This window comes from Pyricularia oryzae, chromosome 4 (genome assembly GCF_000002495.2).
Source record: "Pyricularia oryzae 70-15 chromosome 4, whole genome shotgun sequence".
Classification (NCBI taxonomy): Eukaryota; Fungi; Ascomycota; class Sordariomycetes; order Magnaporthales; family Pyriculariaceae; genus Pyricularia; species Pyricularia oryzae.
The window spans coordinates 5,285,531-5,305,540 of NC_017851.1; the positions used below are offsets into that span (position 1 = coordinate 5,285,531).

A 20,010-nucleotide genomic window follows, 5' to 3' on the forward strand; every position below is an offset into this window, starting at 1 on the left:
CCGTGTTTAGCCTCACTCACAAGGACCGTCTGTAACACAAAATGACTCTACGCTGCTTTGAAAAGCGACTCGTCGACAGTCTAGCTGAGACCGATTTACACCGGCATGAACTTCCATGACAGTAAGGGCAAGTAAGCTGTTGTTGCAAAGTTCAAATCCAACTTTGTGTCTAGGCAAAGAGGGCAGGTCGCCCATACGCAATTGATTGGGGACAACGTCACCAACACCAACAAACACTTACAGTCCTCAAATGTCCAATGTTGTCATGTTATCATTATGAGCGTTTGTTTGTCCTCATGGTGTGTTTGTCCTCAAGATGTGTTTTGCGTGGCCAGGGCACTACTCATCTTGAGTCTAAACGACGACATGAGGGCTCTGCGGCATGGAACTAAAGTATAAAAACGAGGTTTTGTACAGCGTCAACAGGTACTTTCCATTCACCAAAAGGCAGAGACGAGGGAAATTCTGCCCAAGAGGCTGCGACAATCAAAGGTATCAGGATAGGTTCTTCTCATTGATACCCGCAGTTTATTTTCTCGTCAATAAAAATGAGTTCATCGCACAACACGTCAGCAGGGCACTCGACCGGCGCTACCCACGGCTCGACCAACACGTGAGGGTCGCCATAGAGCTAACATGGGTATCAGGGGTAATTTAGACAGGACTGACCCTTTTTTTCTTCTGTGTATAGCCAAAGCAACGCAAACCAGGCAGGCCAGAGCAGTGGCAGCAACTCCAAACCCGGTTCGTCTTCCCACCAATCGTCATACTCGTACGGTTCTACTGCCACCTACGCTCAGCAAAATAGCGGCTCCGAGCCCTTCAACACACAGTCGCCGCATGTACAGGGGAACCAGGGGAACATAGCAGCAGCAGAGAAACGTCATCAGCAGAATGCAGAAAGGAGTATTGGAGCATTCGAGTCCCAGTTTAATGGTCAGAATCAGGGGCAGAATAGACAGCAATAGTGATTTACTATTTACTTAGCATTCGGTTTTTGGGGGCTTGAAGACAGTTTTTCAGCACTGCCAAGGTATACGCTGCGCACCTGGCCGTGGGTAATTAATGAATCTGAGGGGTGTCACATAGTTCAGGCACCAAAAGTAACATACCATATCTGACATGAAGATCAAGTAGGCTTTATGCGCTCTGAGAAGAAACTCACGTAGCTATTAAAGACCAAATTAAACTCGATATTCCCAGCGTCAACCGTATCTAACCTCTTGTCGGTCGAGGGAGAGCCCTTGGAAGCATGCCTATCCTTGTAGAAGGACCACCCACTCCCGAAGCAACACACGAAGCCGGTCGAGGAAGCCCTCGAACCTGAGGCGGTGCCAGCGCTTTACCAGCAGGCCGTGGCATAACAGACTTGCCAGCAGGCTCCGTCTTTGCTCGAGGCTGTACAAGCTTGGTCTTGACCGGAGCTCGCAGGGGAGCGGACAGCGAAGGCGTCTTTTGTGGTGCCTGCAGTCTACTGGTGCTCTGTGCGCGGGGGACTGTTTTGGGCTGCTGCTGCTGTCGCTGCTGGACCTTGGGTGTAACGGAGGGACTCTGCTTTGAGCACATGGAGAGGGACCGAGATGGGGCCTGCAGTCTACTTGGGGCCTGTAATCTGCTTGGGGCCTGTAGTCTGCTTGGGACTGTCGAGATGGTCTTGGGGGCCTGGAGTCCAGACGGCCTGGCAGCTGGTTTTGCAGCACGAGGTCTGGAAATGTTCAAAGTGACCTGGTCCTGGGTAGCATCTCCTCTGGCTGCTGGCGATGACTTTTCGGCCTCGGCCTCGATCTCCTGAAGCGCCCTGGCAACCTCTGCCTTGACCAGATCATCCACCATGGCCAGCGTCTCCTTGGCCTCTACCTCGTCGCCCTCGACCAAAGCAGCATCCCGAGTCGGCACCGGCTCCTCGTCAAACACGGCCGCGATCCACTCCCTCCTCGCGCCAATGACCTCGGCGTAGATGCGGTTGATCTCGCCGGTCCTGTAGACGACGTCAAAGCGGTCCTCGCACGGGTTGAGGGCGGCGATGCGCGTGCGGATGGCGGCGCGCGTGGCGTTGTCGATCCTCGTCTCGGTGCAGACCACCACGGTGCGCGACACGGCGCCCCCGACCACCTCGAGCGGCACGCAGAGCACGTCGAGCAGCACCGTGCAGGGCGCCACCTTGGTGATGGCCTGGATGATGGTTGTCTTTTCGCGCTGCCAGGCCGTGTCGCTGCTGGTTGGCTGGAAGCATGTCGTTTTGTTTCTTTTGTCTCTTTTTTTTTTGCTGGGTGTGTTTTGTTTTTTTTTAAAAAAAAGTATCGCGCTGGGTCCTTGGTCCTTGGTCCTGGGTCCTGGATAGTATACCTGGTGGCTTTGCTACCAAGAAATTCCGGATGGTTTTTACGATTTGTTTTCTGTTCCTTTCCGCAACGAATACCAGATTCAACACTGGACTGGAACCTTCGAATACCCAGAATTTCGGTTAAACTTTGTCCATTAACTGTTTTCTGGAAAGTGCCGGGCCTTAGACTTCATATATAAACTTCACCAGGAAACAAAGAGCACAATGATGAATCCCATAAACAATGGATGGTCTTTGTTGCACCACAGATACAAGGGATTGTTGGGTCCAGTCAGCGCATGTTCGACCCAAGTTTAGAGGACAAAGACTTTCAATTCTCTATCGCTTAATCAGATCAATCCCGGCCTATCACATCCGCATTGTAGGCTTTGCATCATCACCCAACTATTATGCCGATTATTCAGACCACAGAACAAAAAAAGCATCCCTTGAATTTCTAGGCTGACTTTTAACGTACATGTCCCAATCCCGAACGCGAACAAAAACTCGGACCAAAGAATCAGTCATCTGGCATCTCCAACCAAATAAAAAAAAAAGTTCCGTCCTTTAGTACACATAGATGAAATCTAGTACACATAGATGAAATCCTCATTCTTCAGATCCGTCGTGTCCTCAAAACCCCTCTCGCCCACCGACTCATCATTGATCGGGTCGTCGTCGCCCATGGACGCGCTGGTGTCGGCCATGCTGTAGTCGATGACGACCTCTGGCTTCCCGAGGGCGACGCGCTGGGCGGCGTGCTTCTTGTTGAGGTACTTTATGAGCAGCATGCCCAGGCCGAAGAGGACGATGAGGAGGGCAAACATGACGAGGTTGGCCATCAGACCCCTCCTGTACCCGGGCTTCTCCTCGGGCGTGAAGAGCAGGGGGCCCGCGATGTTGCCGGCGTTGGAGCCGATGAAGATCATGGCGGTCGTCACCTTGCGCTTGGTGTCGCCGCCCGTGTTCTGGCCCGACCACGAGTAGATGAGCGGCGAGATGCCCGGGTACAGGGAGATGATGTAGTAGGCAAACAGGTTCAGCGCCCGGTCCGACGCCTCGCGCGTCGTCGCCAGCAGGATGGCGCAGCCGGCGATGGGGCCGATGCAGAGCAGCATCAGCACGGGGCCCTTCATCTTGATCTTGTCGGCCAGCCAGGCGCCGCCCAGGGTGGCTACCATTTGGATGGCGCCAAAGGGGATGTTGAAGAGGATGGTGGTGAAGCGGTCGAAGCCAAAGGAGCCGATGATGAGGGGGCCAAAGGTGGAGATGCCACCGCTGGGGACGCTGTTGGAGGAAAAGAGTACAACTGTTAGTGGTGTTCATGACAGAAGAGGAACAAATGAGAAAAAAAAAATACGTACGAAATGATAAACATGGTAGAGAACCAAAGCCAGGTCTTGGGGTCCATCATGCACTCCCAAACGTGCTCCCACTTCCAGACTCCCGAGCTAATGCCCTGCTGGTTCATGCGCAGTCTCTCGACGGCGATGAGCTTGTCGTCACCCTTGAGGAACTTGGCCGTCATGGGGGAGTCGGGCATGAAGATGCTGTGTTGGGGGGGTGTACATGTTAGTATTTTTTTTTCTGTCACACTCTCTCTCTCCAATACGTATAAAAAAAAGAAAGAAAGAAAAAAACAGCTACACTCACCCCATAACAGCAGACCACACAACCGTCAGGCCGCCACAGAACAAAAATATTATCTGGTACGAGTGCAGCGCCTCGGTCTGGATGTGCCCCAGGCCGTAGGTCAACAGACTGCCCACAATGTTGACGATGCCCAGCATGGCGTACCAGGCGGCGTTGCGCTTGGTCTGCTCGCGGCGGCGGTACCACATCTGCACGATGGCCACAAAGGCCGGCGCCACGGTGCTCTCAAAGATGCCCAGCAGCAGCCTGGCGCCCAGGAGCCCGCCAAAGTCGTGCGCGGCCGCCATGCCGCACAGGATGGCGCCCCAGCAAAACACCATGCCCGTCATGAACTTGCCCACCGGCATCACCACCAGCAGGTAGGCCACCAGCGGCTGGAACACGAGCTGCGCCACGTACACGACGCTGCCCAGCCAGCTGAACTGGTCGCCCACCAGCTTGGCGTCCTCGATGAGCCCAAACACCGCCGCGTACGACAGCGTGTTCTTGTCCAGGGACTGGAGGCTGTACACCACCAGCAGGATCGGCAGCAGCCGCAGGTCGATGCGCCGCACCACCCGTCGGTTGCTGCCCACCGTCACCGTCACGCTGTGCCCGGCCTCCTTGAGGAACTGCTCCGCCTTGTCCATGCCCTTGGGCAGCCTCGGCGCCGGACGAATCGCATCGTCTGTGTGTATCGCCGTGGCCTTGTCTTGGGACGCCGACTCGATCTGGGCACTCTCAGGCCCGATGGAATCTTTGGCGGTGGGATCAGCCATCTTGTTAGATAAGGGCCAGCAGTGACTAGCTGCAAATGCAGCAAGCAAATAAGTTGAAACAAAAAGGGCAACAAACACCCTCGACAGCGTTGGAAATGTCCCAACTGCAGGCCTACTCTACTGCAAAGTCAAGAAACAGATAAGAACCCAGGAACAGCCCTCACTTTCTCAAGGGCCAACAACCCGGCCGCGTCCCGGCTTATAACCGTTCAGATCCCAAACCCATGCTGTCGGCACCTTATCGGCATCTTCCCCAATTACACAACTACCACAACGTCACCCCCCCCCCCAGACCATTCCCATTCAAGCGAAGCCATTCGAGACACCAGAAAGACGAATGCCCACAAATAAATTCCTTGTGTGGGGTTTTGTGGAAAAAAACCGGAGCAGACGGATTGTGGTGGTAAATCCCCACGGGGATTGTGTATTTGGGTTTATTTTAGTGCTTCTCCATAGGCGTTGTCTGGACGCCTGTGGAGGAGGCACACGGTCTGGGAAAGTCTCGCCAGGAGAAACGGAAAACAAAAAGAAATAAAAGAGGTACTCCGTACGTAATGGAGAAAAAAGCGGTCTCGACACGAGGGCCCCAACACGTGCGAGTACTGATACGTTTATGACATCGCAGTACCAGCAATATCATGCTGGTCATCCCCCCCCGTCCGAGTGGATTATTATAAGGGGCTCGACGGGGGTTGGGTCGTTGGAAACGGCTTTTTGTTGGTCGGCTGACGTCCCAGCCCCAATTGGGGTTGCCCACTTTGTTAGCAAAATACTACGTCTACGCCGCAGGCGGTTTGCTCCTCATTTTTTGGGGGTCATTTTGGGGGTCACTTCCCTGCCTTGTCTCCCCACATACTGTCCTTGCAACCCCACACACGTCAAAACCTCGGGAGATTGGTCCGAACTCTTTCCCCCATTGCTTCGCACCAGTATACGGTAAAGGACTTTATAGGAGGAGAGAGCTGAAAGGGCAATGCAAGACCTGTCGAATGGGCTTGTCCTTTTCCCCCATGCTCCCGAGTCATGTGGGACCTTTACCCCGATCCCGTTCCCAGGCGCTCCCCCCGATACGGGGTGCCGGTGCCCCTCACTCGCTCGCCGGTTCCGGGGAAGTGTTTTTTGGGGTAAGCCTTAAAAGAAGGCAGGACTAAACACTGCTTGAGCCGCATACCACCATAGTTTCTGTTTTTCTTTTGTTAGTTATGTCCCCTGTCTTGGTACTTTTTTATATCGGATGAATATTATCCGGGCGGCATAAACCAAAAAAAAACGGTGTTAGACTTTGTATTCTTCGTCCCTCGAAAAGAACCAAAACCGCAACAATGGTCCAACGCGAACTCATCCCCTCGACCTGGGCGGCGTCGCCCTCACAGCAGGCCGACTCCCCCTCGGTCAACCTGACTTGCAATGACAAGTCCCTGCCCTTCAACTTCACATTCGAGGCCGTCCGGCCCAACGTCTTCCGGACGACATACACCTCATCAACCCACCCGCTCCCTCCACACCCGTCCGTCACCCGCGCCAAGGTCGAGCTGCCGTCCGGCACCGTTGAAGTCAAGGCGCCCGGGCAGACGACCAAGACGATCCGGGCCGGAGACGGCACCGTCACCGTCGACTGGAGCGGGGCGACGCCGCTGCTCAAGGTCCGGCTGGCCGGACAGGCCGACGACGCCACGCCCCTGCTCGAGGACGTCCCCGGCAGGGGCTACGCTGTCGACGGCGAGGGCGTGGCGCACTACACGCGCTACAACCGCAAGACGCTGCACGTGGGCCTGGGCGAGAAGGCGGCGCCCATGGACCTGTCGGGCCGGCGGTTCCAGCTGACCGCCACCGACAGCTTCGGCTACGACGCCCACCGCACCGACCCCATGTACAAGCACATCCCGCTGCTCATCAACGCCACGCCCGACGGCGTCGTGGCCACCTTCTCCACCACGCACTCGCGCGGCGAGTACAGCGTCGGCTGCGAGATGGACGGCATGTGGGGCTTCTACAAGGTCTACCGCCAGGACTACGGCGGACTCGAGGAGTACACCATCGTCGGCAAGACGCTGCAGGACGTCGTCACCACCTACGCCGAGGTCCTGGCCGGCAAGCCGCTGCTGGTGCCGCGCTGGGCCTTTGGCTACCTCTCGGGAGGCTACAAGTACACCATGCTCGACGACCCGCCCGCCGGCGAGGCCCTGCTCGACCTCGTCCGCAAGATGAAGGAGCACGACATCCCCTGCTCCGCCTACCAGATGTCCTCGGGCTACTACGTGTCCCACACCCCGCCCAAGGTCCGCAACGTCTTCCACTGGAACAGGTTCCGCTTCCCCGACCCCGAGGCCTGGATCAAGGAGTACCACAGCCACGGCATGCGCCTGATCGCCAACGTCAAGCCCTACCTGATTGCCAGCCACCCCGAGTACAAGCAGCTCAGGGACGCCGGTGGTCTGTTCAAGGACCCGCAGACCGGCGCCTCGGCTGTCACCAAGCTCTGGAGTGCCGGCGGTGGTGAGCGTGACGACGGCGGCCACATCGACTTCACCTCCCGGGCCGGCTATGACTGGTGGTTCAACGGCATCAAGCAGCTGGCCGAGGAGGGCATCGACTGCATGTGGAACGACAACAACGAGTACGTCATCCCCGACGACGCCTGGGAGTGCAAGCTGGACCAGCCCGACCTGATGGCCGAGGACATACCCGCCGAGCTGCGCTCTCGCCCCCAGATCGGCGTGTGGGGCCGCGCCCTCCACACCGAGCTCAACGGCAAGGCCTCGCACGACGCCATGCTCGCCGTCAGGCCCGACGAGCGGCCGTTCGTGCTGACCCGCAGCGCGACGGCCGGCACCATGCGCTACGCCTGCAGCTCGTGGAGCGGCGACAACACCACCAGCTGGCACGGCATGCGCGGCGCCAACGCCATCTCCCTCAACGCCATGTTCTCGCTCATCCACTGCTTCGGCCACGACATTGGCGGCTTCGAGGGCCCGCAGCCCGACCCGGAGCTGCTGCTCCGCTGGGTCCAGATCGGCTGCATGTCGCCTCGCTTCGCCATCAACTGCTTCAAGACCTCGGCGGCCGACAACACCGTCGGCGACGTCATCGAGCCCTGGATGCACCCGAGCATCACCCACCTCGTGCGCAAGGCCATCAAGCGGCGCTACGCCATGATCCCCTACATCTACTCGCTCGCCCTCGAGAGCCACCTGACCGCCATCCCGCCGCAGCGCTGGACCGGCTGGGGCTACGAGCGCGACCCCGAGGTCTGGTCCAACAAGACCCTGACCGACGGTGAGACCCAGTACCTGTTTGGCGACTCGCTGCTCATCGGCGGCGTCTACGAGCCCGGCGTCAACAGCTCCAAGGTCTACCTGCCCAAGAACGCCGGCGACCACGACGACGAGGGCTGGCTGAACCTCAACGCGCCCTACCAGCACTTCACCTCTGGCCAGTGGGTCAACGTCGACGCCGAGTGGCACGGCGCCGGCATCCCCATCCTCGGCAAGGTCGGCAAGGTGCTGCCAGTTGGTAGGGACGTGCAGGTTCTGTCGCCCGGCGAGAAGGAGAACGTGGCGAGCCTGCCGCTCGACGACTACCGAGCCGTCGAGATCTTCCCGCCCCCGCCCGGCGTCGGCAAGGAGGGCCGCTGGTACGAGACGACGTGGTACGAGGATGACGGCATCACGGTCGCGCACAAGAACAAGATTGCCAAGTACACCTTCTCTTATGCCGCCTCCAAGACCGAGGTCAAGGTCAAGTTTGCCCGCGATGAGAGCGACGGCTTTGCCGCGCCCTGGAAGACCCTCACCGTTATTCTGCCATCTGGCGATCTGAGAAAGGTCGTCGCCGAAGGCAGTGGATCTATTGAGAGGCTGGGTGTTGATGATATTGGCCGCCAAAAGTTTGAGTTGAAGTGAGAACTGTACCAGTTAGAGGGCTATAGTTCTCATGACTAGGTATCCAGCATGCATGAGTACTGTGTCTGGCTGTCTCCAGCTGTAATACAAGAAAAAAAGATCATCAGAATTCGCCTGTCCTCGTAACTCTATCTTGGTCCGTGATTGTACTATCCGCCATACCCTGCATGGCCTGGTTACAGCGGTTTTCGTACGTCTATTGACATGGCAGACTTTCCAAACTCGAAAAGCCAAACGCCAGCCAGCCATGCCTACATCTCGGCCCTATCGGGCTCAATGCTGATCTCGCCTTTGCTACCACCAGGTAACACCAGACTTCACATCCCCTAGCCCGGAGATTTCATGTGTGGGTTGCCATACCCTTTGCTTTGTGAAGTCGCACCAAGGCCTCGAGTGCTTATCAGGGCCATCGTACTGCAAGTCCATGGGTACGGGGTCCTAATTCCTGATGCCACAGCACCAGGGCGCGCCAACAAGGCACCAAAGTCCAAGCGAGCACGCATATGTCGTGCCTCCTGCCAATAGATGCCGTGCCAGGCTGTGTCTCGTCAGAGTGCGGGGATCCAGGTCAGGCCAGTGATGCACAGAAAGGCCTAGAACTTCTTGCTGCGGTAGGTGCAAAATTCCGCTAAAGACTGCTGCGCTGCCATGGTTACACTCCCTGGCACCTTCCGGGATCTTTTCTGGTTTGTTGCACAATTGAGCTAGCAATGCAGTCCCTTTTATGTGGTGCAATAATGACCAGACTAGTGCCTAGCTGCTGTTGCTGATACACAGGAAAAAAAAGAGGTCTGTGTTGTTGGTCCCCTCCTTTTGACAGTTGTGGTCTGACGCTGTCCACCCAAGCCGTGGCTCAGGATCATCGGCCAAAACGGCCATAACGGCTGTACCTCGTTCCACACGAACCGAGATTGACGCGATCCCACCGGGGATGCTTGTGTCATCTTTTGTCGCCAGATAACTCCACTGCGTCTCTGAAAGCAAAGAACGAATCAAGCACCAGTAATGGCTCAAGGCTTGGCAGCGGCTTCGGGGGCACTGTCGCCATCAGAGTTCACCTTTATCTCCGCCTCTATAGATCTCGCCTCCGCTGTGAGCCCCTCCATATTGGACGTGACATCTTCATCGACTGCCCCCGGGTTGTAGTCTAACCCAAGGTAATTTGCAAACAGCCCGGCCCACGTCTGAGCACAACCCTTCCCAGGGTCTGGGAGCAGTGCCAAATCGGAAGCGGGGGTGGAGTCCCGACTGACGGCGTTGTTCCAACCCTGGGCCTCCAGGAAAACGGATGTCACAGCTTTCCCCTCCAGGCCGCAGGGCACAAACCTGAGCCAGGGGTTGTTGTCCTCGCCGTTTGAGTCTTTTTCCACTCCGACATTTGCCTCGGTCCCGGGGGTAGTCAGGTTAAGCGCCACGCCCAAACCCGTCACGTGGCGCCGCAGATGCACACCCATGGCGGCGATCTTGCGCGGTTTCTGCTGCGCCGTCTCCGCAACCCACACTCCCGGATCACAAGTCTTGACGGTCTCGAGCTTCTTCCCCTGTAGATGAGGAGAATTCCTGACAAGGTCTGACGTGACGTCCTGCAGGAGATCCGCGTACTGTCGCACTCCCATGCTCTTGTATCCACCCGACGCCGGTTGCAGGTCCAGGACGGGCCAGATGACGACCTGGCCGGGCCCGTGGTAGGTCATCTGGCCGCCTCGCAGGGAGCGCAGGACAATCGGCCGCATGCGTTCTTCGTTCCCCGGATCCGACCTTGGATGTGTGACGATGAGGGGGCGGGAGAGGGCGTCAACGTTGATATCGGACCCAACGGTCTGCCGCCGACCGAGAGTATACGTCGGCTTGGGGGTGAAAGAGATTATGGTGGGCGGCGGTGGTGATAATGACGGGTCGCTCTTGCTGTCAAGAAGGGCCCGCTGCAGGCGTGATTGAAGAGCCGCGGCCAGGGCGTAGGGCGGGTACGCGTGGGTGAAGGCATTGGATGGCAGATGGATGTGCTGGAGAGCCACCCTGCCTACACGGCCCAGATGGGACATTGTGAAAGAGGTGAGCAGGTTGTGCTCAATTGATCCAGTCAGAATCAATCATGCAAAATGAATGCCTGAGAAGAAGACCACGTCCGAGATTGCGATGGTACATAAACTTCTAAGATGACGTGGCGTATGTAAAAATTTGGCAAAGAGAAAGTTACTTGCGGAAACAATTCATGGAAGTTTACAGCTAATCACACCCCACAAGACATCAATCGCCTTATTACCACCCCACTAGCTTCACATGCTGGCCAAAACCCTAACCCTCTGAGGAAGCTGCTTTGAGGAGGACAAAGACAAATAACCGATACAAAACTTGAAGACAGAGTTGTTTGGTTAAAATCAAAATTATAAACGAAAATAATAAAGTCATTGGAATCACAGACAGTCAAAACAATCAGGCAAACACCACGTTTACAAAGGGTCGCTCACCCACAGACCATGCAGCATCTAGGGTCCATCAACCACCTGCAGTCTCCAGCAGGACGAATACTCAACCTCGAACACGCCTTACCTGCCTACATATTTTTTTTCTGTATTCCGCTGACTTGACTTGCTTCTCCCCTACTCTGCAGCCTCCCGCCATTCCCGTTCATCCCAACCAAGGCATTTTCGCGCAGGTACCGAGACAAGCCACCGCCTCTCCCTCGAAATCCACCAAAGGAGGGAGGCGTACCTAGCACTATCCCGAAGCATCTCTTCCCGTTTGCCACGTGTCTGCAGCCAGATCCAAGCAAACAGCATAGTCGGGGGAGACGTCTGTCAAAAAAAAGGGGGGGCGAGAGAAGACCATCTTCTGGACGCACCTCGCGCAGAGACACGGCTTTATGCCGCCACCCGGCCACCCCCTCTCAACAGGCACGGGAAGGAGGACGCCTAGAATTCATCGGCAGAAACCGGTCGTCCCGTCAAGGGCAAAATCCGCCTTATCCGCCTTGTGCCTTGTCATCCCGCTCAAGATGGTGAACCAGTGGCGTTTTTTTTTTCGCAGACAATGAAGAGAAGAGACGAAAAAAAGGGAGGGAAAAGGAAATACCAAGTCGAATGTGCGTGCAGACTGCGAGACCCCCCTCTCCCGGACCTCGTGTTATTCATTTTTCCTCCTCACAAACGGGCCCTGCCGCCCTCATCTGTGCGTTGCCGTCCCAAGCACGCATGGGCGCAGCCAACGCATCGGAAGTCCGCGCATCCCTTGATCTTTGCGCCTGTGTTTTTCTCCCCCTTCACCCAGGGACACAATGCGTTTTATCTCACAGGACCTGGTCGGCAAAATCCTCTGGTTCGGCCATGCTATCGGTCACCGCAGGCTGTCTGACTTTTGTTGGTCCCTTACATGTACGCGCTAACGTCTGCTTGTGACAAGAGGAAGCCATGTCTCTTCAGTTGTCCAAGAGGCAACGACGCACGACAGAAACAAACACCAGCGTGACACGAAGCGAGATGGCCAATGTTCCAAGTGTATGCAAGTAGCACGTTCAACTCTCATATTTTGATTCTAGTTTTACAAACAACGCCACCGTAGACATAGTTTCTATACAAAATGATAGGTTGTAAAATCCTTTTCTTCAATCACGCCAACGACATGGGTATATATATTAAGATAAAATCAACCAAATAGGAGAGTCCAATAGGAGCTGCAGAATATGGTGAAGACTGCATACAATTTACCGTCTAAGGAATAGGTAATAAGGATAAGGTGTATCAGATAGATATATGTAGCTGGAGGTAATCCTCTGCAGCTACGGTTGTCTGCATTGCAGGATGCGGGGTGACGGGACCATCCGCCGCCTGAATTGCAGGCTCAAGTGTTCGATCAAACGACAAAGACGTGTTGAGCGGGAATTAGCCAATAGGTATGGAAAAGAATAGATGTACTCCGTAGTCAAAAATAGTCAATTGATAGGCTCTGGTGACTCCATCAGGAGACATGTTTGTGGTTGGGAGGAACAATTCTGAGACATGAGCTTGGGTTTTAAATATTTGGATATCTTGGTTAGAAAAAAAGAAAAAAAGAAAAGAAAAAGAGAGAGGAGACAGAAAGAAAAGTAGATGTAAAGAGCGTCATGATGGGCATCATATGGTTATGTCTGTTGTTGTATTGACTTTGGAAAGTCAGGTAAAAGTAGGGAAGGGTGTGAGGGTGGTTAGTGGCGCCATGGCCCAGTGCCGTACCCAACACAGGTATCGAGTCTATTTCGCTTTGAGGTTGTTTGAGAAAGGCGCAGTGAAAATCGTGTCATAAATCCAGTAGAATCGTGTCCAAAGGCCAGTAAAGTCCGTCCCAGAGGGGATGGATAGAGATGAGATATCGTGTAAAAGTTTTGTTGTTTTTGCGCCAGTGATCGCCGTCCATCCGTTCGTAAATGCGTTGAAACCAAAATCAAAAGAAACCGGTAGTGCGCGCCCAAAACTCCGCGCTAAGTTGCTGGTTTGTTGTAACAAATTCGATTGCTGTTTTTTACTTCTTCATACCGTTGACCCGCCCGACGATGCTCCTCCAGAACCTCGAGGCGCCACCGTGGCGCGAAGGCGAGAGTTCTCGAGACATGGCAGCATCACGGATCATTGGGCCAACAATGTCCTCGTCGCCCATGGCGGGGAACTTGCCGCCCTCGCCATCGAGCATGACTGGTACCGTCGAAGGGAGGGTAACATCCTCCTGCTGGTGGCGCCACCTCAGAGCTTCCGATGTGTCTCCGTTACCGTTGCACATGGCGGAAAATCGTGCCACAACAGTATCGTGGGCAAGGCGCCATTCCAACTCGATCTCGGCCCACTTCTCTTCGGTGAGCTGATAGGTTTTTGAAGTTGCCCCATAATGCTCTCCGGTGCGCACCAGGTGCTTGGTGAAGTTGATTCGCGCCTGGTTCCAATCCGCACGTAGTGCCTCCAAAACAGCCAGGTCCGAAACCTCTTGCGGCACATACGGCTTAGGCAAGATGGTGAAGTTTGCGTGACCTAATCTGTCGGACCAAGAGTCGGGCTGCTGCAGCTCAAGTCCCAGGTTGAACATGGGGCTAGAAACCTCTGAAGGGCATGCAGTGGCAGGGGCGGATATGCTCGAGCTTTGGTAGTGGCGGAAAGAGGATATCGAAGGTTTCGTGCTGAGAGCCGGGGCGGGGAAATACTGTGGTGAGCTGAGGCTCAGTTCGGGAGAGCTGAAGGTAGTTTGTTGGTACGGCTCAATCTTGGGGAACTCGAGAGGAGACTGAGGCGCAGAGGGAGCAGCAGAAGGGGGCGGCTTGGTCATAAGGGGTGGGAGGAGAGGAGTTGTTGCCATGGCACGCTCCCGTTCTAAGCTCCTGCCAAGCTCGTTGGCGGCTTCGATATCCAGCGGCGTAGGAACCGAAATGCTGTCGCGGGAGGTGGCCGAGCTTTCGTAGAAGGACAGGGCTGGTGTCGGAGGCAAGGGAGGTTCGAAGGTACGGTCCAGAGTCGGACGGCGTCCTCGGGAGACTGAAGATGATCGGCTCGAGGGCCCAATCGACATCGATGGCCGGTAATCAAGAGTGGTTTCGGAGGCAGGGCTGAAGCTCAGCGAAGAAGCTGCTGCTCGCCTCTCTGTAGATCTCCACCTGGAGATGCTGGGAAGACGAATCCTTGAGGTCAAGCCAGAGAGTGGTGAATCGTTGCCGCCGCTGCGACCGCGTTGCCTCTTGATGGTAGCAAAAGGAAAGTCGCTATCGCTCATGAAGTCCATCTCGTGATCGGTTTCGTCAAAGGGCATCGAGGCGCTGTGGGGGAGCGAAGGCCTGTGGTGCTCACAAATATCGCTGCCTGCAATTATAATATGCGTTAGTAACGAGTGCCAGGGCAAGGCCATGACTCAATATAACGTACATAGACAGTAGGCATCGTCGTCGATGTCCAGCGACTCGGGGAAATCGAAAGGCTCTGGTAATAAAGTGTCATCACCATCCCTCTCAAACGGCTCCTCCTGAACATCCGGCAGTGATCGCTTAGGTGTCGGGGTCTTGGTAGCAGTGGCACTCGTGCTTGCGCTGGTGTTTGTGCTCGAGCTCGTGCTGGCCGTTGGGAGAATGTTTTGGTTGAGCATCTGACTTGCCACTTGAGCGAGGGCTGCGGGTGATACGGAGCTGTCGGAACAGTACGAAGCAGACAGCTCAAGTGAGGATGTCGAGCTCGAGTATTGCTGCATATGTCCATCGCGCTGGGAGAAGGTCGGGGTGACTGGCGACGCCATCTCCGAGGACGAAATGTTGTCTTGCAGGTAAAAAAAGGTCTGGTCGGCCTCCTTGCGACGGTCCTCTACCATCTGGGGCAACAGCAATGGCTTCAACTTGGCGGGCATATTGCTGGTAAAAGCATCGGCAAAATGCGCAACGCGCTCTGTGTGATGTTGTCGTTATGGCAGTAGGAAACTGCAGAATTGAAGCTCTGCGCCGACGTTGAGCTAAAATTGAATAAAATTCAACCAGAAGCTGCAACGAACAAAAAGGAAGAGCAGTATATGGCGCCGTTTGTTTTTTGTTTAGATCGACCGTTGCGCAGACACCACGGCGCACAGATGTTTGTAGTTAATGCAGCTTCTAAGCTTGGTCCTCAAAAGGTCAAGTCGGGGGAAATTGACGAGATCCCGTTTCGAGGTAGGTGGGGTTGGTGAAAAAAGGTAGGTGCCAATAGGCAGATTATCTAGTCGGTCGAGTGTCGGGATGACGAGCGGTTGCAGAGGCACGCGCGCCAAAACACCACAACACCAGACAACAGCTTGAACCTAGCAAAAAAAGGATGCGAGCAGGGGTGGGCCAGGAAAAAAAAAATAGAGAAAAGAAAAGAAAAAGGAACCCAGAAACGTTTCGTGCACGGTCGAATCGGTCGTCAGGGTGTGGGTGGGCTTGCTTCTCCTTTTGGTTTGGTGGTGGGGAGGACGGGACAGGGATAAAAGTGGGTGGTCGGGTTGGCCAGACTCAGTTTTCCGGTTGACTTGGATGACGGCACGAGTTGCTGTAGTTGCTGTGGGTGCGAGGTAGGGGCGGCGAAAAGGGAAGGGAAAAAAAGAAAAAGAAAGAAAAAAACTTCGCAGGAGCTCTTTTTCCCAAACCCGGGTCGTCTCGCACAGTGCTCCCTTATACCAGTTGATGTTACGGAGCAAAGTAACGCTGAACTCCCTCGCAATCAATTAATCGGCTGGTGAGTCCGGGACTTTGAAATGACAGCAAAGCAGAGCAGAGAGACCCTTCATGCGTCGAATCGATTGGGTCTTCTTTTGCTTTGGCTGGGCTCGCGTCCGATCTGGTACCGTTGGCAGCAATTTGGCTCAATCCTGCGGGGTTCGTAATAGTGGTTCGTGAAGACAAGACGACAGAAACTTTAAGTGGGGATCTCGTCTTTGGAAAAAGTCGTGTTGCTGTCAGATGGTTTGTTTGACAAGCGCACTGCACTGCCCACCAAGCAAGACGAGCTGCAATGCGACCAGTAAAAAACGAGCAAGTCAATCCGATGGATGGGACTGCTGTGTCTTTTTGGGGGGGTCGGCTCTTTCTGTCCTGTGTGCAAGTCTTGGAATATGTCTCGGTGCGTTGTTTGCTGGCGACCTGCTGCGGGGGAATGGGGAAGTGCGGTTCTCAGTGGTACTGGTCCACGTGTTTAGTCAAGTCGGGCAGCACCGCAACCTATTGGTGATGGCTAACTTCGCTAGGAGACGATGATGTCGTTCGGCTGGCTCACTGATTCGGACGGGAGGGCGCGTCTGGTGTGTGTGGTAGCTGCAAGGCAAGGCAATAGGTAGCGAGGCGAAGTGTGGAATATCCCGAAACAGTCGACTTTCTTTTTTCCCTTTCTTTTTGTTGTTTTCTTCTCCCTGAAAAGAGGCTCAAGCGTGGTGACTTTCTCCCTTGGCCCTCAATACAACGTAAGGGTTATATTCAATTTGTTTCAACAGCTCGAAGTTTGTTGTTTTTTTTTTCTTCCTTCTTCCAGGGAACTTGGGTCTGATCACAAAAAGCTGGGGTTGGTGGTGGTCTGGACGAATGAGACGAACCGCCAGAAGGGGAAGACGGGATGATCCCACGGCAAACGCGGGTGGTTGACCGATTGGGCCAGACTCGGGGAACTTGAGCAAACGATTGGATGGCAAACAATAGTCGACTCAAATCAGTCAATCAATCAATCGGTTTGTGTTCCCGTGTTCTGCGGAGTGATGCTGGGCAGAGATGCAGATGCTCTGCGTTTGTTTAGGTGGCCCAAAAAAAAAGTATTTGTCCCACGTGAGGTCGATAGTGCCGGACCAGTCAATAGAGCCGATTGATTTCTCTAGCAAGTGCATATAGCCAGCCAGGAAGTTTAGGCGACGCTGTACAATGTTGGCTGACTGTTTGTGATGGTGGATCGACCACACCAATTCCCGCCTTTGTTGCCTTAACGTTGTTCGCGACCGGGGAAAAGACAGTTCGGTATCGTTGCGCGAGGACCTTGCTTCTAAAGTATAAAATTGTGACAATGATGGGGCAGGCAAAGAGGCAGTGAGATATGAAGGTATACAGCCAGGATAACTACGAGTGAGGAAAGGGTCGACGGAACAGTATGTACATGTATGATCTACGGGCCTTGTCATGTACTTCCCATCTAGAGACAATCCTGCGCTCCTCCTAAGCTAGCCCAAGCCGAGGTCAACACAGACCTACCAGACAGCGGCCATCAAAGCCAGCATCGACAATCGATCCAGGCGTCAGTTCCTCGCAACGGGATGGCGGGAAACTGTAGCATTGTGAAGCCCCTGATTTGCTGGCCTTTGGCTAAAGGAGGCACTGTTGTGTAGGTACGGCGGCTTTGGGGCTTTGCCCAGTCGCCGACGTCTCCGTCTGCCCGCTGCTTCCCCTGGTCATGATCCCGGCTCCCAGCAAAAGTTTTTTTTTCAAGCTTCCCCTACCACTCACTCCAGGATCACCAAGTGGGCGGGTATGGGACCATGGGAGGGGACAAGGCTCAAGGTCCAGGGTCCAGGGTCTAGGGTCGACAGGACTGGAAAAGTCCCGCTGTTACTGTTGAATCCTCGTGGCAGGCACGGTTTTCCGTCGCCGGCCGCTCTGGCAGACACGAGAAAAGCCAAAATTCAAGTCAAAACATCTCTCCCAAAAAGAATTGTATGAAGAACATTGTCGGAATGGAATTAATAATGTTACGCGCATGCATTAGTGTGGTCCCTGAATACTCTGGAATGTATACCCGTCTGTAGGACACTGACTGCACAGTCAGAGCACAAAAAAAAAAAAAAAAAAAAAAAAGAAATAGGAATCCAAGGGACTTGTTAAACGCCCCGTGGCTGCCGAATCCGCTAGGCTGCCGCCCTCGGGAAATGGGGGCGCATAAGCATAGAAGTAGACTAGCACTACTGTACTCTACTTGCACCGAGCTAGAAATCTTTTGTAAGGGATGTTATGCAAACATTAGCACATACAGTATGAAATGATGGTTTGGTTATCTCCTGGAGTCCCGTGCTCTATGATATCCATATCTACAGTTTCTGCACTGACACTTTGTATCTTGAAGCCCTGGCAACAATGCAGGGTGAGCTTCAATGCCCCTTTTTGCGAGCCTTGCGACGTAGACAAATTCGGTCGCTACCAGGTCAACCAAACAGACAATGCTACCGAGTCGAACCAACCAGCCATCAATCTGTTGCACGCTACGGCGAAAACTTTTGCTCGTCGCAACGCTGGAGTCGCATTCGGCAATCGTAGTATACACACTGCCGAGGTGTTTCTACCATTTTCAAGTGCTGTATGACACTTTGCTCAATTGACTGCCACGATTGCGTTTGTCGCGACGACATGAACGTCAATTGCAACCAGGCTAACTTGGCTCACCATTCTGCATTCTGCAAACTAACGACATATCCTTCACCGAAAGAAAAATGCGGGAATTTTAATTACGCTACCAAACATGTTAATAAAAACTTCACGTATAGCAAGCATTGCTTACCAAATGGGCAAGGTCGCGGGTTTTGGGCCAGGAAGAGCAAAATGTACGAAGCGAATGGCGTCACCTTTTTTTCACATTTTCCAAGCTGGAAACTGGGGAGCCAGGGTCACATAACGAACCGGGCGCGACAGAGTTTTTTGCTTTTTTCTTCTTGGATCCGGATTCGGAAGGATTGCAACCTCGACAGGGCAACGGTATCGTGGTATAACCAGGCCACCGGTAGTATAATGTCTACCGCAGTATCCGAAGTATACCTGACTGGGTGTTAAGAGAGAGCGTCCCCGCTCTCGCCCAGCCCGCCAGTCGTTGTCTGGCCCAAGAGCTTCAACGGTGCAATCCACAACAGCAACGAGTCTAGGGGAACAAATCCGTGCAGCCGTTGGCCCAGTTTTTGGAAAGAGTACCCATCTGAGCGCAACCTTTTGAAACCGTGCCAAAAAAGAAACAAGGTGCTTTGGCACTTGGGTTCCTGGGAAAACGACGTCAGCAGGGCGACGTATATCTGCCTTGTTTTTTTTTTTTTTCTCATAGGCCATTTGTTGTCGAATGCTGAGTAACGGCTTTAAGTGCGTTGCTAAGTCATAGCTTTGCCCATGAAGCTACCTTGCCTTGCTGGCTGGGGGATTCCTACCCCACATCGATGAGGTCAGAGCTTCCCCCGAGCTCTCCAGCTTCCCAACCCAGGTTAACCAAGCTCGCCAAAAGAAAACCAGAACCTCAGGCATCAATCAATCATGGAGCTGTTGTTAGTCCCACACAGTCCATTGAGGCTATGCTATGCTCCAGTTGCCCACCTTTACTTTGTAGAATATTTACCTACCGTCGTCCGTAAGTGCGTCAGGTTAGGGCAGGTCAAGCATTTACTTGCAAATGAAATTATGGATTTTGAGACTTCAATAGTAGGTCATGATTCCATCGATTTCTACTTGCTTCTAATGACCAGGGTATCCGACAACATGGTCTATCCTTTCTAGCAAGACCTTTTTTCCCGCTGAACGACTATGTTATATGCCACTGCCTACTATTTACTTACTACTACTGTATTCACTGCGTAGGAAGCATTATTGGAAATCATGCAAGGCAACCCTGCGTAATCTGTACGAAATACTTACCTAGAACCTACAAGTCCTCCTTCCGGCCTCTCAATCACTCCCTATTCCTTAACCATATTGTATTCGTCCAAGTCAAAATCCTTCCTCTCCACTCTTGGCGGGCCATGATTTTGTGCGATTGTACCTACATTCTGCATTTTGTCACAATTATTTCATACCGGGGCATCAATCACTGAGTGCGTTCATTAGTATCACTACTGTACCGGTATTACCACAAATCTCGTCAAGAAAGATCAGCAAGCCTAGGCCAGTCCTGCACCCACACACGATGCCATGCAACCCGAA

General features: G+C 54.0%; 8 protein-coding genes across 8 annotated transcripts; 3 read left to right on the forward strand and 5 right to left on the reverse strand.

Moving 5' to 3' along the window:
- Positions 1 to 109: 109 nt before the first annotated feature.
- MGG_09759 (uncharacterized protein) lies at positions 110 to 968 on the forward strand (the record flags this gene model as incomplete). Its single annotated transcript, XM_003717543.1, has 2 exons — positions 110 to 492; positions 692 to 968. The coding sequence occupies exons 1-2, from the start codon at positions 383 to 385 to the stop codon at positions 966 to 968; spliced, it is 387 nt and encodes a 128-aa protein (XP_003717591.1). The 5' UTR covers positions 110 to 382.
- A 247-nt stretch (positions 969 to 1,215) lies between these two features.
- On the reverse strand, positions 1,216 to 2,479 carry MGG_17271 (uncharacterized protein; the record flags this gene model as incomplete). Its single annotated transcript, XM_003717544.1, has 2 exons — positions 1,216 to 2,223; positions 2,471 to 2,479. 2 exons carry the CDS (start codon positions 2,477 to 2,479, stop codon positions 1,216 to 1,218), a joined length of 1,017 nt encoding a protein of 338 aa, XP_003717592.1.
- Positions 2,480 to 2,749: 270 nt separating this feature from the next.
- MGG_09758 (allantoate permease) lies at positions 2,750 to 7,175 on the reverse strand. Its single transcript, XM_003717545.1, has 3 exons — positions 3,977 to 7,175; positions 3,688 to 3,873; positions 2,750 to 3,610 (listed from the first exon to the last, which is right to left on the reverse strand). Exons 1-3 carry the CDS (start codon positions 4,732 to 4,734, stop codon positions 2,911 to 2,913), a joined length of 1,644 nt encoding a protein of 547 aa, XP_003717593.1. The 5' UTR covers positions 4,735 to 7,175; the 3' UTR covers positions 2,750 to 2,910.
- On the forward strand, positions 5,641 to 8,775 carry MGG_09757 (neutral alpha-glucosidase ab). The gene has a single exon (XM_003717546.1). It carries the CDS (start codon positions 6,057 to 6,059, stop codon positions 8,634 to 8,636), a length of 2,580 nt encoding a protein of 859 aa, XP_003717594.1. The 5' UTR covers positions 5,641 to 6,056; the 3' UTR covers positions 8,637 to 8,775.
- Positions 8,776 to 9,646: 871 nt separating this feature from the next.
- On the reverse strand, positions 9,647 to 10,678 carry MGG_09756 (uncharacterized protein; the record flags this gene model as incomplete). Its single annotated transcript, XM_003717547.1, has 1 exon — positions 9,647 to 10,678. The coding sequence occupies one exon, from the start codon at positions 10,676 to 10,678 to the stop codon at positions 9,647 to 9,649; it is 1,032 nt and encodes a 343-aa protein (XP_003717595.1).
- Positions 10,679 to 11,763: 1,085 nt separating this feature from the next.
- On the reverse strand, positions 11,764 to 12,045 carry MGG_17272 (uncharacterized protein; the record flags this gene model as incomplete). The annotated part of the gene is made up of 2 exons (XM_003717548.1): positions 11,764 to 11,869; positions 11,927 to 12,045. 2 exons carry the CDS (start codon positions 12,043 to 12,045, stop codon positions 11,764 to 11,766), a joined length of 225 nt encoding a protein of 74 aa, XP_003717596.1.
- Positions 12,046 to 12,074: 29 nt separating this feature from the next.
- On the reverse strand, positions 12,075 to 16,603 carry MGG_09755 (uncharacterized protein). Its single transcript, XM_003717549.1, has 2 exons — positions 14,513 to 16,603; positions 12,075 to 14,449 (listed from the first exon to the last, which is right to left on the reverse strand). The coding sequence occupies exons 1-2, from the start codon at positions 14,982 to 14,984 to the stop codon at positions 13,131 to 13,133; spliced, it is 1,791 nt and encodes a 596-aa protein (XP_003717597.1). The 5' UTR covers positions 14,985 to 16,603; the 3' UTR covers positions 12,075 to 13,130.
- A 775-nt stretch (positions 16,604 to 17,378) lies between these two features.
- On the forward strand, positions 17,379 to 18,219 carry MGG_17273 (uncharacterized protein; the record flags this gene model as incomplete). Its single annotated transcript, XM_003717550.1, has 4 exons — positions 17,379 to 17,446; positions 17,574 to 17,775; positions 17,924 to 18,090; positions 18,182 to 18,219. The coding sequence occupies 3 exons, from the start codon at positions 17,379 to 17,381 to the stop codon at positions 17,999 to 18,001; spliced, it is 348 nt and encodes a 115-aa protein (XP_003717598.1). The 3' UTR covers positions 18,002 to 18,090; positions 18,182 to 18,219.
- Between the last annotated feature and the right edge of the window lie 1,791 nt (positions 18,220 to 20,010).